This window comes from Saccopteryx bilineata, chromosome 2, assembly GCF_036850765.1.
Source record: "Saccopteryx bilineata isolate mSacBil1 chromosome 2, mSacBil1_pri_phased_curated, whole genome shotgun sequence".
Taxonomy (NCBI): Eukaryota; Metazoa; Chordata; class Mammalia; order Chiroptera; family Emballonuridae; genus Saccopteryx; species Saccopteryx bilineata.
Window position 1 is genome coordinate 20,769,622 of NC_089491.1, and position 18,634 is coordinate 20,788,255.

At 42.6% G+C, this 18,634-nt stretch overlaps 1 protein-coding gene across 11 annotated transcripts in view; it reads right to left on the reverse strand.

Annotated features, from left to right (window-relative positions):
• Positions 1-18,634, reverse strand: part of ZNF618 (zinc finger protein 618) — a 184,111-nt gene that overhangs the window by 23,866 nt on the left and 141,611 nt on the right. For 4 of the 11 annotated variants that reach the window (XM_066256429.1, XM_066256431.1, XM_066256428.1 and 1 more), the window contains exons 9-11: positions 12,108-12,167; positions 11,460-11,549; positions 1,999-2,238 (exon numbers count right to left, since the gene is read on the reverse strand). In XM_066256429.1, coding sequence (XP_066112526.1) covers positions 1,999-2,238; positions 11,460-11,549; positions 12,108-12,167 — 390 coding nt within the window. The remainder of the gene's footprint in view (positions 1-1,998; positions 2,239-11,459; positions 11,550-12,107; positions 12,168-18,634) is intronic. The other 7 variants (XM_066256434.1, XM_066256433.1, XM_066256432.1 and 4 more) reach the window with 3 other exon arrangements.

The following is an 18,634-nucleotide window of genomic DNA, read 5'->3' on the forward strand; positions in this document are numbered from 1 at the left end:
CTTGATTCGCTCTTCCTACCAGGCACCTCTGGCAGCAAACCAGCGGGCTGTAACACAGGTGAGGTCCCACGCACAGGCCCGCACACCCCCACAGCAAGAGCTGCCGATTCTGGCCTGACGAAGGTGGTGACAACTTCCGTTCTACCATGCAGGTTCCTGGCTGCAATCTGGTGTCCTCTGCTCTGCCCACCTATTAACCCCAGGTGTGACCCCCCTCTTCCAACCTCAAGCCTTCCAGATCACATAAAGGTAGCTAGAAGCAAGTCCCATAGCTTACTGGATGTTTACTTGGGGACGCACAGGTCTGAGAGCTGCACAGACCACAGAGCCCCTTCCAGGCAGTTCCCTGCAGAAACTACAAACGTCAGCATTCCCAGCCACAAGGGCAAGACTAACAAGCAACATCTGAAAGCCATGATCCCGTTATTCAGCTGGGCCAACATCTATCACCAATAAGCCCACAGTGACCAGTCTGCTTTTAGAAAAATACAATGGCTATTGTCTTTTCTCAACACAATACCTGAAAACCCATTACCTTCAAGATTAAGTACTTACTCTCCTTTTGGGACATCTAAACATAATAAGAGTATCTTCTAACATTTTAAGGAGCCATATCCTTGCCCAACAGTAGCCCCCTGAACCAAGAGGAATAGCAAACACATAGCTGCTTAGCTGGATCACCAGTCCAATCTACTGGCTCACTAAACTCAGTCTGACCACTCGTATATTTAATGGATGCTTTGGGCCTCTTGAAAGCAACTGAAGGACCCATGGTCCCAGAAGGACCACATCATCACGCTACCCTTCGTCTGGCACATTCAGGCAGGCGGCCCAAGGCTCATTCCATCTGGATATGAGTCGGGATTCCTGATAACTAGTCCTTAGCTTCTCACAGTTTTCCTGGGAGAAATGCTGCTGTGAACCTATTACTGCCTGTTCACCCTTCCGGGGTCGGAGCCTCTCTGCACATGGACTCAGATCCTAGAGCTGGCACCCACTGGTTTCTGCTGGACTGTGGCTCGTGGAGCAGTTTCACAGGCAGCACTAAGTCAGAGGGAGGCCAAGAGAACAGAGCTCCGGGTCAACCACGCTGCTTCAGGAACAGCGCTTTGTAGAAGTGAGTGTTCTTGTTGGGTTTTCTGAAAGATGGGGGATGCAAAGTCATGCCAAGGGGAGTCCAGGCAGGTGACAGAAATGGATGGACTGGGCTGGATGTCAGACAGACAATAGTGTGATCACAATGAGAAATGATCCCTGCCACAGGGCTCTTGTGTTAGGCAGGCAGGAGGGAGTGGTGGGGGCTGTGGAAAACTGGAGAGCACATGCTCTATGAGAGGGGCAGCAGTGGCTCAGACCCAAGCCAGTTGTTGCCCTGCAGGAAAGTGGGCCCAGAACTGCTGGATCTGACTTGTCAATGTCAGCTAGAGGTCAAACTTTACATAAAAATCTCCTAATGTTCAAATGTTAGCAATTAATTTAAAAATTTTTTTTAATTAATTTATTTATTATTTATTCATTTTAGAGGACAGAGAGACAGAGAGAGAGAGAGAAAGGGGAGGAGCAGGAAGCATCAACTCCCATATGTGCCTTGACCACGCAAGTGCAGGGTTTTGAACCAGCGACCTCAGTGTTCCCAGGTCGACGCTTTATCCACTGCGCCACCACAGGTCAGGCCTAATTTAAAAAATTTTTTTAAAAAATACACCTTAGGCCATGTCTTGAGAAAGAATATTCTCTTTCCAAAAAATAAAGCTTGTAAACCATCTTGCACAACCTCTGATTTAGGATAAAATAATTTAGACTCAAGAGAGGTTAGTGAGGCGGCTCGCCATGGTCACAGGGCCAGCCAGAGGCACAGCTAGGACCCAGATTCATCCCAAAGAACTCTGGGATCCCCACTCTTGCTCTTGCAAGGGAACAACGACCCCGGGCACAGCTGTGGCGGGTGGGTGAAGGGCACGGAGTGAGGAAGTGTGGGGTGACATAGGCCGTCGGTACCTGCGGTTGCCTTGCTTGCCGGAGATCCTGAATTTGGAGTGCGGAACGTCTGGGTTTGCGTGGCTGGAGGGGTGCGGTGTAAGAGGGTGGAGCATCGGACCACGGAGGCCGAAGCTTTTTTCCCCGACTGGTTCGTCTGGGTCTTCGCAGCCACGAAGCGTGGAGACGGGGAGACCTCTGGATGTGAACACTCAGAGCCCGTGTCTGGATCGTCCGGTGGCTCCCACCCAGGGGCGGTACCTGAGAGGGTCACGCTCTCAGTCCCCAAGAGCCCTCAGAGCTGGCCGAGTAAGTGGCCTCTCGAGCCACAGACCCCCATGCTCACGGGCTGTACCCTCTTCTCGGTCTACGGAAAACAGACTCTCGCTCCTTACCTTGGAGCCCGAGAAAGTCCAGGAGTCTACAACCTTCCCCAGCTTCTCCTTGGGGGAAGCCTATGTCACACGTTAGCCTCCCATCGGTCCCAAGGGTATAAGGCAGATGGGGATACAGAGGCTCAGAGAGGTACAGGCACCACTCCAGGGCAGTCTGAGATTGAGCCAGGGTGAGTTTCCCAGACTCCTAACTCATTTCTCTCAATAGTTTGCACCATCTGTTGACCTTCTCAGACGGAATGTTACCAGGCTGGAATTCCTACCTTGGCTTTCACTGAGAAAGGGAGAGTTTTAGCCAGGCTGGCTGATTGAGCTTGTAAGGAACAGAAGAGCTATTTAAAAATAAAGAGAACACAGTGGTCCTTCCTTCCTGTAAAGTCGAAAATTTAACTGGAGGGAAAAAAAAATCAGAGAATATAAGGGTTTGAGAAAAGTAGCCATGCGACTGAGAAGGAGAAGAGATTGGGGGCGATGGTCTCCCTGAAACTAGGTAGACGTCTGGAGTGGAAATGAATTTGCAGCAAATGGAAATAGTATGCTCAAAGGCTGGGGGTGGAAATGAATGGGAGACGGGATGCGAGAGGGTCTCATTTAGGAAACGCTCCTTGTGGATGGTTTCTTAAAAAGAAAACCTGGAGACCTCACACTGCTGCCCATGATGGAGCGACTGGTGTAGGACTAGCCCTCCTCAAATTCCACTGTAAAGATGGACAAAACACATGAAACAGCAGTTTTCAGACCCTGAACAGAAGAAGGTGCATGATGGTCAATCACGAAAGGAAACCTCCCCCGAGTCCCATGACCGGTCCTGCTCTTTGTCTGCAGAGACTTTCTGGACTGTGGCACAGCGGTGAAGCCCAAAGGAAGCACTGTGATCGCCCTGAACTGAGCAGACAGTGACCAGAGTTCAGGGCTTCTGCGATGGCTAGAATTTGCAGGGCAGAATAACAAAGAGGAGAGAATGAGGCAAAAAAGAGAGAGAACTCTATAAACGTGCAAAGGGACCCCCTGAAGTCTGCGGTCGAATGCCAAACTAATGTATACCGAAGAAGCCTCTGCAGAGCCTGGTAGCCAATAGCCACTGGGGGGCTGTGAGCCGAGTCAGGACTCACAGACTGTACAGCATTAGAGGATGCTGAAGTTCCTACCTGCCAGAGAGGAGATACTGCTGAGTACCTTGGGCATTCGGCTGAGACCCAGAAGAACCATGCCTTAAAAGCAGTATTCTGACCCTAGCATTAAGACTACAGTAGAACCCCATTAACCATGGGGATTCATGACAAGACCTCCAGTGGATTCCTGAAACCACAGATAGTATTGAATCCTAGATATACTATAGTATTTTTGCCATGCATCCATATTTGTGGTAAATTTTAATTTTTTTTAAATGAGGCACAATAAGAGGTTAACAACAAGAACTGATTGTAACATAGAACAGTTATAACAATATAATGTAATAAAAGTTATGTGAATGGCTCTGGGGCTATTATTAAAATAAGGCTTATTTGGGGCACAAGCACTGTGATATTGTGACAACTGATCTGATAATCGAGACAGCAACTAAGGAGTGGGTAGTTATATAGCATGAATAAGTTAGACAAAGAGATGATTCACGTTCTGGGAGGGATGAAGCAGGATGGTGAGAGATTTCATCATGCTACTCAGAACAGCATGCAACTTACAATGCATGAATAGCTTATTTCTGGAATCTTCCATTTAATATTTCACACCACAGTTGACCGTGGATGACTAAAACCATGGAAAGTGAAATTACAGATAAGGAGGGGCTATTATACTCCAGATCTGCCCCAACCCAGCTTAAAACCAAGCAGTTGAAGTATCAAGCTAATCTGTACTAACTGCCTGACAGAACAAAATTCAACATTTTCCAAAAGAAGGTAACAAAAAATCCAGACACTAAAGTAACACTACATCTATAGTGTGCAGCAAAAGTTATTTAACAGGTGAAGCAGGAAAATGTGAGCAATACTCAAGAGGAAATAAAAAACAGTCAACAGAAACATACAGAAATGACAGAGATAATAGAACTTGCTTAAAACAGGTATTATACATATGCTCAAAGATTTAAAGGATAACATGAACATAATGAAGAAAAAAATGATATAAAAAGGAACCAGGTGGAAATTACATAGATAAAAAATATGAGAGCTGAAATAAAAAATTTACTTGATGAATACTTCTAATGAAAAAATTAAGACTATAGAAGAAAAACATCAGTGAACTTGAGGATAGGGCACTTGAAACAATCCAAACTGAAACACAGAAGGAAACCAAGGCGGAAACACTATAGAGAGCTTCAGCTGATCTGTAAACATCATCAAAGTATCTAAATACTTGTAAATAAAGTCTCAACAGGAGATAAAAGAGAAATTAGAGAAGAAAGTATTTATAGAAAGACAGACTGAAAATTTTCCTTGATGAAAAATATAAACCCACTGATTCAAGAAGCTCAAGGAACCTCAAACAAGATAAAGCCAAAAAAATTATATACCCATAATCAAATTAATAAAACCAGTAATATACAGAAATACTGTATTTAAAATAATTCAGAGAGAAAAATACATTAAAGACTAACAACCAGAATGATCTTTGACTTCTCATCCAACACAACATAAGCCAGAAGATAAAAGAATGACATTTTTAAAGTGCTGAGAAAAAAAATCTCAACCCAGAATTTCATATCCAGAGGGGATATCTTTTCAAAGGTGAAATAAAAACATCTTCAATTAAGGAAGTCTTTCACCAACAAACCTACAATGTAAGAAATGTTCAAGGAAGTTCTTCAGGGAATAAAGAAAAAGATTAACAGAAGAAATTCAGATTTATACAAAGAAAAGTATATATAAAAAATGTTATATATGTAGGTAAATATAAAAATATTTTACCACTTTAATTACTTTAACAAATAATAGATAATTAAAACTAACTGTTGGGTTTCTAACTTATTTAGACTTATAAGTATGATATAAGACTTACTACATGTATGATGTAAGAAGAGCACAAAGGACAGGTGGGTAGTAAATGGAAGTATATTGTTATAAGGTTTTCACATCATGTGTGATATGTTATAATACAAATTCACGACGGATTATAATACATTAAAGATATATATTATAAACCAGAGAGTAACCACTAAAGAAAGATATAGGTAGAAAGCTAAAAGAGAAAAATTTTAAATTCTTGATTAATATTCAAGAAGGCAAGACAAAAAATGAATAAGAAATGAAGCAAACAGAAATATAACAAGATAGTAAACTTAAATCTAACCACATAAAAATATATTAAATGTAAATGGATCAAACACTTCATCAAAAAGGCAGGGATTGTCAGACGGAATAAAGGAGTGAGAACCAACTATATGCATGCACTTCAAGTATAAAGAAAAGGATGAAGAGAGATATACCATGCGAACACTAACCCTAAGAAAGGTGTAGTAGTGATATTAATATCAGACAATGGGTATTACCAGATATAAAGAAAGGCAATGAACAATTTTAAAAAGGTCAATTCATCAAGACATAATAATCCCAAGTGTGTGCACCTAAAAACAAGTTTCAAAATACAAGAATCAAAGCCTGACAGAATTAAAGGGAGAAACAGTATACTCTACAATTAAAGTTGTAGATTTTAACTCTTCTCTCTCAGTATTTGATAGAACAAGCATTCTTTTAAAGCCTGAAAAGGTATAGAGATTTGAATAATATTATCAATCAATTTAACCTGATACTCCATTCAGAAAATACTCCTTTCAACTCATTCTATAAGGCCAGCATTACTCTGATACCCAAAGTAGGTAAGAACATTACATGAAAAGAAAGTACACTGCTGGTTGGAATGTAAAATGGTATAATTGCTTTGGAAAACAATTTGGCTGTTTTTTAAATGTTAAACATACACCTACCATATGATCCAGCCATTCTACTCCCAGGTATTTAGCCAAGAGAGATGAAAGCATTTGTCCACACAAAGATGTGTACAGAAATGTTCACAGCAGCTTTATTTGTATTCGCTCCAAACTGGAACAACCCAAACGCTCATCTATAAGTGAATAAAGGAAATTGCGATATCTATACAGTAGATCCTAGCATAATGTAATTTCACTTCATCATAACAGTAATGAGATGATGTAGGAACTTAACTTATGTTGTATCAATTAGTTTATGGTAAAACTCATTTTGTTATACATTGTTTCAGTGAAAGGTACCAAACCTATTGACGACTTAGAGTGAGGACTTACTGTATCTAGAATATTATAAATGGAATACTACTAACCATAGGTCAAAAGGAATGAAGTCTGATACATGCAAACAGGAATGAATCTTAAAACAATTACGGCAAGTGAATGAAACCAGACACCCAAACATACAATGGAAGACTACATGCTGGAATATTCCATATATGTAATTTTCTAAAAATGCAAATTAATCTATAGTGATAGGAAGCAGATCAGTTCTTGCCTGTGGGTGAGGAAGCTGTGAACAAAGAATTAGAAAAGGGCAGAAGGAAACTTTTGAGAGTGACAGATATGTTCATACTCTTGATTGCAGTGATGGTTTCACGGATGCAAACGTAGGTCAAAATTCATCAAACTATACACTTTAAATAAAGGCACTTTATTATATAACAATATAACTCAATAAAGGTGTTTTAAAAACTTCACCTGAAATACTTATTTTCTTGTTTATGACCATCATTAACAAACCATTGTTTGAATATGGAGCACTATGCTAATCCTAGGACTGTAGTTCTCTGCTCTGGAGGAATTGGTTTTGGGAGTGATAGTAAAATCCAGGTAAAATTGTGGGGAATTTTGGAAGAAGCGATCAGAAAATATGCTCTTGAAAGCAAATTAACTCTATAAACTACCCTAGGTCTTAAAGTAATTTAGATATCTACTCAAGTAAAAGAAACTTTAAAGAAAGAAGTCATTCTTCTGGCAAAAAGGAAATACCCCAATATTGTAACTTTCTTCAATTGATTTCACAGTTTGACTTTCTAATAGTCTTAACATATTTTAATAAAGTCTAGGCATAATGACTTATTAAAGAAAAAAGTACATGCAATTTACTTTATCAGAATAAAAGATAAGAATCATAGAAGCAAAAAAAAGAATCATAGAAGCATCTCAATGAATTTAGGAAAAAACATGTAATAGCAATTTATAATAAAAGCTTTCAGTAAACTATGAATAGAGGTAAATTCAACTGATAAGCAGCATCTATGAAAACCTACTTCAGCTAATACAATACTTAATGATGAAAATGATTATATTTAATGATGAACAACTGAACCCTATGACTGGGAACAAGGCAAAGATATCCACTCATTTCATTTATTCAACACTATACTTGAGGGTCCTAATGAGTATAGTAAGGAAGAAAAAATAATAATAATACTACAGATTGGAAAGAAATAAAACTATCTCTATTAGTAGATGACATCAGTATGTACAAGGAAAATCCTAAGAATCTATAAAAAGACTATGAGAACTAATAAGTGAATTTAGCAAAGTTGCAGATAACAAATTCAATATTAAAAAACCAATTGTGTTTAACATGCACTAACAATGACTAAAAAATTTAAAAGGTCAAAGTAATGTCAAAAAACATAAAATGCTTAGAAGTAATATAATATGTGCAAGATCTCCACATTGAAAAGTACAAACTATCACTGAAACAAATAATAGACATAAATATAATACTTAGAGAGATATACCATGTTCATGGATTGGAAGACTCATATGTCTATTCTCTCCAAATCGGTCTACTGGCTCAGTGTGGTCCTAAACAAAAAACCCAGTTAGATATTTTGTAGAAAATGACAGGAAGACTAACATTTATAAGGAAAAAGAAATACAAATAAGTCTTGTAAATAAGACTATAGACAAATAAATCAATGGAACAGAAATAGACTCATTTATACATTCAATTGATTTTCAAGAAAGGTATCAATGCAGTGTAATGGAGAAAAGACAATTTTTTCAAAAAATGGTGTCGGGACAACCAGATATCCGTATGGAATAAAATGGATCTCAACTCATACCTCTCACTAGCTCATAACTTGGAAGTGGATCACAGACCTAAATGCAAAAGCTAAAATTATAAAGTTTCTTAAAGATAATGAAGGAAAAGATCTTCACCATCTTGGAAGTATGCAAGAATACCCTGGGTAAGATAGAGAAAGTACCAATCTTAGAAAAAAAAATAATAAATTAGACGCCATCAAAATAAAAAACAGATGATCATCAAAAGAGATACTGTATGAAAACTAACAATCATGCCGAAGACTAGGAGAAAATATTTACAGCATATGTATTTTATGAAGGACCTGGATCTAGAATATATAAAGAACTCCCACAACTCAATAAAAAGACAAATAACACAACCTGAAAATGGGCAAAACACTTAAATAGTTTCCAAAGTAAAATATACAAATGGCCAATAAACAAAGGAAGGTGCTCAAAATCATTAGTCATCAGGAAGATACAAATTAACATGAAGTGCCACTACACACTCTCCAGAATACAATTAAATAATCCATTGCCACCAAATGTTGGCAAGAACATGGAATCTGTGACTGGTGGAGGGTAAGATGCTGCCGTCATTTTGGAAAGTGGTTTGTCAGTTCTTAAGTTAAATATATTCTCCCCTATGACCTACCTAGCAATTCTTCTCCACAAAAAGTCTCATACAAGCATTTTCATAGCAGCTTTATTCATAACAGCGTAAAACTAGGAACTCAATAAGAAAATGGCTAAACAAACTGGTAATTTTTCATACAATGAAATACTGCTCAGTAGTCAAAACGAATGAATCTTGACACTATTTTGCTCAGTGAAGCAGCAGATAGATGCAAGAGTACACATTACACGACTCCATTCGTAAGAACTTTCCCAGTCAGTGTAGGTACCCCCACCTGAGTATTCTCACCAGACCCAGGGTCTCTTGAGGCCTGGCCCTGGGCACCACTGGATGCTGTCTGGTCCAGCCCCCTAACTCCACACAGAATCCATGGACATGCAAATCTCTAGATCCAAAGGCAAGCCAAAGGCCACTGGAGGGGCTACTGGTCAGCCTTGGAGAATCAGTCTTCTATGAGATCCAGCCTAAACCACTCATGCTGTATTTTAAACACAGCTGATCCTAGAATCCTCAGACATTAGTGAGTAATGGAGAAGATAGATTTTATTCAACAAACAGATGCAGAAAGACAAAGAAAGAGTTTGTAACAGAGAGAAAAAGAAAGTGAGGAACAGAGAGAAGCAGTAGACAGCTCTTCAGGATGGAAGCACCTAGACGCTGAGGAAGAACTCAAGGTGCAAGCAATGTACCCCTTCATGCTCTACCATCCAGTATGTGATACAGAATAGCTTCTTGATTAGGAGCCATGGGCCTGGAGCTCGCCTTCCAAGGTTCAAAACCAAGCTCCCCCTCTTAGTAACTACTCCATAACTGTACTCAACTTGTTGCAGAAATTTGGGAGAAGAGCAGAAGCGGCACTGAAGGCACTCTCCAAAGGCTGAGACTGCGGTTGCAGGCTGGCCTTGCAACTAGCACGTAAGGGCATTCTGCGTAGCGTCCTCTCCAGACACCAGGCGGTAGGACGGATGCCCACACACAGCTGCTAGTCCCTGCCCGTGGAGCTCAAGCCCAGCCGCTGCACTAATGGCTCAGCACCAGCACCATTACTGGGTCAAATGGATGGGTTGTGCCCACTAAGCAGAAACTGTCCTCTTCCCCCAACACAGGACCTGACTATGTGGTGGGAAGTGGATGAACCATGCATCCCTAGCCTCAGTGGCAGGATGGTTTCTTCCAGTTGGGCCACCAGGGATACCTGCCTGAGGGTTTGAAGATGCCTAGAATCCAGACCCCTGGGCTGCAAAGACCTCAGGAGCTCCTGGAGATGGGAACCCTGAGCCCAGAGAAGGGAAGTGAGAGGTCCAAGGTCACCTACCAGTTAGAGGCTGAGCAGGACAAGAATCAGGCCAGTTATGGAACTCAGGACGGGGCTCTCACCCGTGGGAGACCCTCAGCTTCTGCTGCTCTGCTCAGCAGGGAGGACTTCTTGGGGAAGCTGTCTGCACCGCCCTCTAAGCTCTGGATACCATCTTGCCCTCCTGAATGCCCTTGGGGGGCCACCTGCTTGTGACGCCGTTTTCAGGTGCTCAAACAGGTTACGGGCCTCCTAGACTGTAGGGAGCTTAAATCCCCGATTACCTTGCACAAACCCTCCCTGTCTCTGGACCTAAGTCTCCCCATCCAGAGTTATGGAGCGGGATCTACACAGCTCCACCCTGAGAAACAAGAGCAGCATCCTAAACAACCCCACCATGAAGGTGGGTGGGCCCTGCCCCTGTCAGGACTGAGGGCCTCCTAGCTCATATACTTGGGATTGAAGGATGGAGTCCACTCCAACACCCAAGTGAAGCTGGGAAATCAGCGGCAACAGAGTAATGGAGGGGTGCTATGTCCCTGTGGGCAGGGCCCTTAGAACTTTTTCCTTCTGGGTCAGGAGAGGAGTGAGAGATTGAGAGATCGGAGGCCAAAGACAGGACATGGTCTGCCCAAAGTCACATGCAAGCCTGTGACCCATTGGGCTTCACACCCAGGGCTCTGAGTCCTGGCTTAGCCACTCCTAGTTTCTTACCCCTTCTACCACTAAGGACAGAGAGGGAGCTGTCCTGTCTAGTTGGCCATCCCTTGCCTGGGTTAGGCTCTGTAGGGGTTCAGACTGGGGCTGCATTCTAAGTTGCTGGATTTGGGAGTGGGGATTCAGGAACATGAGGCGCTTAGAGGAGGTGGGGACAGAGCCACTGAAGAACTTGGGACAAGTGGTGCCCAACCTCTGAGTCTACCGAGGGAAGACTCAGGCTTTCCTGGCCTTAAGGGTGGGGTCTTCCCAGCTATTCCAGCTACTGGAGCAAGGTGGCCCCAGGTCACATCTGGGCACATGTAGAGACTGGCCCAAATGAAGCTCACCTTTACTTTCACCCTCCCCTCGCAATGCCCCAGAACCTAGGCTTAGGCCTGACCCACCCCTCCCCCAGCAACAAAAGGTACTCACTGATGGGGGCGTGTAAGGCCACGTGCTCCTGGTAGGGCGTGTAGTACTTGTACTGCTTTCCACAGAATTCACAGGTGTAATTGCCAGTTTCTGTTCAAGAAGGAAATAAAAGTGGGGGAATAGGCGCCTGGCTCCCAATCAGAAGCAGCAGCGTGCTCCCTCCCCCCAAACTCCTCCTCATTCTGGGACAACAAACTAGAATCGGGTGCCCACCTGAGCTGACGACTACCTGATGACTACCTGAGTTCAAATCCCAGCTCTGCCATTTGGAGCTGCGTGACCTCGGGCAAATCTCTTAACCTCTCTGTGCCTCAGTTTTCCTATCTGTAAAATGGGGGGAATAACAGGACCACCTTATAGGATTGCTGTGAGGATTAAATTTATAAGTCAAGTGCTTAGAACAGTACCTGGCACACACCGTCCTCTTTCACCGCCCCACCCCCAGGCCCTGGTGCTCAGGAAATGTGTGGTGACCCACGCTGAACGCCAGTGCCAACCTCTCTCTCGGCCCCTTTGCAAGCCCTGCCCTCTGGAATGGCCACACTTGGGTCCCCTCATCTCCAGGACCTTCCCCTGCCCCCAAGCACCCCCACCCCCAGCAGAAGAGGTCACGCCTTCCTCTCAGGTCCCACCATACTTTATTTTTACCTCTCTTTTGGGTCTGCCTAACTTCTTTCTTCTTAAAAATTTCTGATGTTATATTGTTCACTGGGGGAAAATTATAAAATACTGATAAATACAAAATTTTTTTTAAAAAATAAGAAATTTCAATCATCTGTAATCCCCAAACAAAGAGCCGCAGCTGCCCCTGGGTTAGAAGGTGCACCTTGCAACCTGCCCCGGACCCCACCCCTCACTCCCATTACGGTGACATCATCCGTCTGGCTCCTGAGGGCCTCGAATTAGCAGCTCTGATCTATATCCTCTTTGTAACCTAGTGCATTCAATCGACAATACTGTGTGGACATCATGCTCAATCAATAAACTTCGATCTCGACTGCATTATTGGCCGCACGGTTCCCAGCGGACTCTAGAATTTGCTGCGCCAGTCTCCTACACCAGGGGACGTTCAGATGGTTTCAAAAAAATTTTTTTCCCTTTATATATAAAAGAATGCTGTGGTCCACATCCCTGGAGAGATTTTGGCACATGTGCTCCTTATTTTTTGCACATCACTGCAAAATAAAGATTATTGTGCATAATCCCTGTACATTATTTCCACGGTAAAAGCTAAGGGTATGTATTCTTAAGACTTTTGGTAACCACGGCACCAACTCTCTGTTATCAAAAGGCTGGGCCAATTTTTTTTTTTTTTTTTTAGCCTCAATCAGAAAGATGTGAAAATGACTGTTTACGTACACCGTATCAGGCAGTCAGTATTATTATCTTCTTAAACCGTGACTGATAGGGGAAACCATACCGCACTGCTGGTTTGATTTTCCACCTCTCTGAGTTGGAAGGAAATTGACTATTTCTGATGTTTAATTGCCGTTTTTCTGTCATGACTTTTCTGTGTTATTGCCAGTGTTTCTAGAGGTATACTGAAACCTTTTCTTAAATCGCTAAAAAACTCTGTAGAGTAGGACACTAACATTTTGTTGTGTTTGTTAGTTACACAAGTATTTTTGCTCAAATTGGCTTCTTAGTCTGTTTAGGGTTTTTATTCTCTTAATAGGGAAGCTTTAAAATTTTTCTGCAGTTACATAATTTCGGTAACTGACTGACGAACACAGGAAATGATCTATTTGCTATCTGTAGGCTTCAAAGTTGTTAGGCCAACTGTATTATGACCTATATAATCTTATTTACCTACTTTCTCTGTCCAAGACGAACGGTACTAAAGCCTTTCACTTCACTGTGTTTCTAAGTGTATTTTGTATATTTAGATCCAATGTTGTTTGATGCAAAGAGGCTCAGGAGATGCAGATCTTCACTGGGAACTGCACCCTGTATTAGCCTCACCCTGTTTTCTAGTGAAGTGGTGCTCCAAGTGTGGACCCTGGGCCAGCAGCATCACCATCACCTGGGAACCTGCGACATGTGCAAATTCTCAGGACTTAACTGAGACAGAGAGAAAGAAAAGGTCTCGGCATGGGGCCCGGCAACCCGGGTTTTAATAGATCCCTTAGAAAAGTTTACGAACCACTGCTCTAATACACTGCTCACAAAAATTAGGGGATCAGGGAACTTGTAGATACTCCAGTACTTTCAGCCTTCTGTACGGTGCATTTTCACCAATGAAATCAAAGTTGGTTTTGCATCTCATTTGCATAATAGAACAACTTTCTTTGACTTGTTTGCTTTTTCTGATGTTCTTGTTTAATAAAAAAAATCAAATGCTTCTTTTTTTTATTGCTTCATATTCATTTTGAAATATCCCCTAATTTTGGTGAGCAGTCTATGTAATTATGCAGTTTTATTAGTTCACCTGGAATTAATATTATTAATTCTTGGTAGTAACTTTGTCAGATCTCCATTCTACCTGTTTGCATGTGCCTCAAGACATCCCCCTGAATGTCCCTGTACAGTACTTTCATTCACTAAACAACACTGCGCTAAATGCTGGCGCAAAATGTTGATGAAAAAGAGTCACAGTTCCTTCCTTAAAGGAGCTTCCAGTCTGGTAAAGGAGACACAACAATCAAATCATCATACAAATCTAAACCGCAACCATGGCAGGTGCTCTTAAAGGAGACATTTACAGTGCTATGAAAATTTTAATAGGGAGTTCAATTTAGTTAAGGAAGCAGCAAAGAGTTTCCTCAGAAAGAGAAAAGATAATCAACTAGGTATGTCTCCAATAAGCCATTGATAATTGAGTTAGTTCAAATTAACCTGAGAATCTTTGTCTTCCAATGAAGGAGATCATGCCATTTGCTTTTATTGCTGTATCTGACTTGGTTTAACTTGTTTTTTTGATTCTTTTTTTTTCCCTTAAGCTTCACCCTTCTGGTTTGTTCCTTGAAATTTTCAGGTGTTAGATGCATGACCTCTTTTCTTTGCCTTTCCATTACTCGCCAATATTCAACTATTTTCCAACACTCTACATTGTTTTAGACAGTATACCGTAATCAAGCAGGAAATGATATTTTTGCATCTATTACGATGGAGAAAGGGAGTTGAATGCAGTGCTTCTCCAACCCTACAATGTTTACAAATAATCTACAGACTTACAACAGGGACTGCCGGGCCCCGCCCGAGAGGATCTGACCCCAGAGGTCTGGTGTGGGACCTCAGGAGTTCCACTTCTCTTAAGCTGCTAGGAGATACTGCTGCTGCTCTGGGGACCACACTACGAGCAGGACTGGCTTGCTACCTTTACGGCACCCCTCACCATTCTGTCCTTCTTGTGATTTTAAAACTCATTATTAATATTTTTGAATACTCTTTTGTCTTTTGCATTCAATTTTACAATCCAGATTTGCAACACTGTAAACTTACTTCTAGTTTACTTGGCTTTAGTATTCACCACAAGTGCTCTTGTACTGTGAATTATTTCTTCATAATTGAGCCCTGAAGTATGCTCTACCACTCAGTTCTGGGGAATATAACTTCAAATAATTTCTTAAAGATGGGTACATAGGAGATACAGTATGTTGAGCCCTGGCTTTTTTCTTTACACATAAATTCAGTTTGTCTAGATTTAAAATTCTTAGATTGCAACTTTTCTCCTTCCAAACTCTTTCATTGCAGAAAAGACAGAGGCATGTCCATTGTGGATTCATTCGTATATAACTTGCTTTTTAATTTCTAGATGGCTGTATAATATTTTCCTTTATAGTTTTGAAAAGTCATTAAGATCTATTTAGTTATGGGTCTCCTTATGTTGACTCTACCTGACATATGACAAGCCCTTTAATCTGCATACACACGTCTTCCTTCAGTTGAGCAAATTTTTCTTCTATTATATCTTTGAAGTACTGCTTCTGTTCCACCAGTACAACATTAATTATCTAGAACTGGTTCCCCATTCTCCATATTAATCAGTTTTCCTCTTATCTCACGTATTCAAATCTGTGCTTTACATCATTGACCCTACTTCAGTAGATCGACTCTGCTCTTGACTACCTACAATTTTAAGTCTTAGTTGTGTTCTTATATTTTTAGCTTCTCTACAATCCTTCCTCATCTCATGCCTCTCTTTGCCTTTTCTTCTTATCCCCTTTTACCATATAACTGCAGGCTCCTTTTTCACAAGGTTGATGTTAGGGCTTGAACCACGTCCCCCACAAGTTCAGATGTTGATGCCCTTCCTCCCAATGTGATGGTATTTTGGCCAAAAGTGATAGCAACAGAACCCAACCACACTGGCACCCTGATCTCAGACTGCCAGCCGTCAGAACTGTGAGAAAACAAAATTTCCTGTTGTTTTAGCCACCCATTCAAGGCAGTCCAAGTAGACTAAGACAAGTCATATTTTCTTATGATCAACTGTGGCTGTCAAACCACAATCTTCTAGATTTTACGGTAGATCATTTTCAGAGGTATGATCTTCCCCTGAGTCTCCTAAATTCTCTTTCCTGTCATGTGCAATTTCATGGTTCCCATGGTTTATTTATTTATTTTTCAAGTTAGTCTTCTTTATTCTCATGTAAAAATCAAGTAACCTATCAACAAATCCAACCGCTCTGCATCTTCCCATTGTCAAGGTAGACCACTACCACGGTAATACTTCCCAGATCACATACAGGTCCCCTTAGACCAGTTCCCTTCCCCTAGCAGGACTCTTCTATCCTGCCGCTGCTTCCTCAAGTCCGTCTCTCTCTCCTTTGCCCAGCTAACGTGGATGTGGAAGGTGTGCTCCCAGCATGGACCGCTGCCAGGTTTGTTGTGTTCTCTTCCCCCTCTTCCTCAACTTGCAATCACTATTTGTGGTGACTAGTCCCTTCACAGTGCACTTTGTCACTACTGGCTCCTCTTATTCTGCACTCACCATTTTTAGGGTTCTGTGGCAATGCCCTGCTCACAAGTGACAGAAGCCCCACAAGCAGCATTCTTAGCCTGCAAGGGACCGTCACACTATTCTAGCAACCTCACTTCCACAGTGTCAAGGTGGGAGCACGGGGCGGGTGTGGGGTGGGGTGACGAGGCTGGGAGCCAAACTCAGTTCGATTTTCTCCCTGCAGTACCCTACTCTGTGTCATCTGGGATAATTCCTCCCAGGTCCTAGCACGGTTTGTCTGTAAGGCTTAGTTACTGACATACAAAACAAGCTTCATCTTGTTCCGCACCTTTCTGGGTAATTAATAGGTACCAAATATTTAATGCTTCCATGTGAGTGTCAAAGACTAATTCTTTTATAAATATAATCTCAGCTAATCTCCATGATGATCCCGAGAGGTGAGTTTAACTGTCATCACCCCGTTTCAGAACTAAGGAAATGCTGGATTAGAGAGATTACAGAATTTGCAGGACATAACACAGGGATTAAGCGTAGAGCTGGGATTCGTATGTGGGATGGCTCTAAAGCTCTCACTCTTAGCGATCTCTTGGCAGCACTGTTCATCTGCGACGCCCTGAATACGAGCCAGGTGCTGGCTAGAAACTTTACACATTCACCCTGCAGAAGAGATGGACGTTCTTGTCACCCACTTCTAGATCAGTCAGAGGACAGACACCCAGGGTGGGGTAAGCAGATAGTGAACTGGTGGTGCCAGCAGTCAAACGTGGGCCTGTTGGATTCCAAAGCCGATTTCCGTAATTATAATGTTAGATAAGAGACAGGAGGGCAGTGCTGTGCTGAGGCTCCCTATCCTGTACCTATCTGTCTACAAATGTCTGTCACAGAAAGTGTCTGATTCACATCCGGGTTTTCCCATAAGCTACCTTCTAGCAGTGTTTGTGTTGAGAATTTCATCATTTTATTTATCTTCGAGATTTTTTTAATGTTACTGTTTACTGAATGTTGACTATGCATATGGCAAAGCACTGTGCTAACCACTTTACAGATGTTATCACATCTGCAGTTTCCTGAGTGCTTTAAGAGTAAAAAGAAAGCGGAGACTCATTCCCTATGAGGAAAGAGGAAGAAAATGCATTCAGGGACTCAGGCCGGCCTTCCTAAGGCCTAGGACCAAGCTCCAGGCTACACTGTTGCATCCCCTTGGCTTCCCTTCTCTCGGGTTCCCGCATTCCTTCATTCCACGGTTTGCACATATTATTTCTGCAAACTGCCTTAATCCTTATTGTGATGAAGCAGATTCAATAAAGGTTTGTTTTTTTTTGCCAAGTAGTAAGACAGGCACAGGAAGTAAAGTAAAGAGAGGAATCAGAGAGTATGTAAATTTCTGAAGGGCTGGACCAAATGAGTCTCACTTGTGAGTCCTCACCGCTACCTCCACCAATCCATTCTCCCAGCAGCCAAAATGGTCTTCCTACAACGCCAACCAGAGTAAGTCCCTTCCCCGTTTGGCCAAGTCTCCTGGCTCTGCTAAGGCCCCTCAAGATGAAGTCTAAATAACTTCGGCCGGCATTCAAGGCTCTCTCAGACCTGAACTCAGAATCGATTTCCCTTTCGATTCCCGGCACGGTGCTGCTCTCCTGCCTTCACGCAGGATGCAGGGGCTCATTCCCCAGCCAGGACCCCACACGGGGGCCTCTAGGATTCCCAAGGCTGGTCAGGTACCCCCAGAACCCACAGTCCCCTGTGCTTCTGGGCACGCTGTAACTATTGCTTCCTGGCCTGCGGGCCCTCTCCATGTGCATTACCCAAAGGGAGGGCCACCTGTGTCCTGCTCACTGCCGCATCCCCACGACACTCAGTGCAAGGGTGCTACAGACAGGCAGGTCATGTGCACGGCTCCTGCCTGCAGGACGTTACTGGGACGACGACAGAGCGACTGCACGTGGCTCCCCTGGGCAGCTTCACAGGCCGATAAACCCCTTCAGATAACAATGAGTCATTTTCCGAGCACCTATTATGTACCAGGCACTGTGCTAATTAATAGGCGATTGAGATCCATGATGTCATTTAATCCCCCAACAAACCTGTGGGGAAATGTCATCCTCATGCCACAGGTGAGGAGCCGAGGCTCAGGACGGCTAACAGACTGCCAGGGCACCAAGCATGTGCTACTTTCACTGCCCTGACTGTGACCCTGTGCTGTCCTGCTGATTCTCAAAAGCTAAACCCTAACACTGACTAACCCTTCTGACAGGTGGGCAAAGCGAGGTAC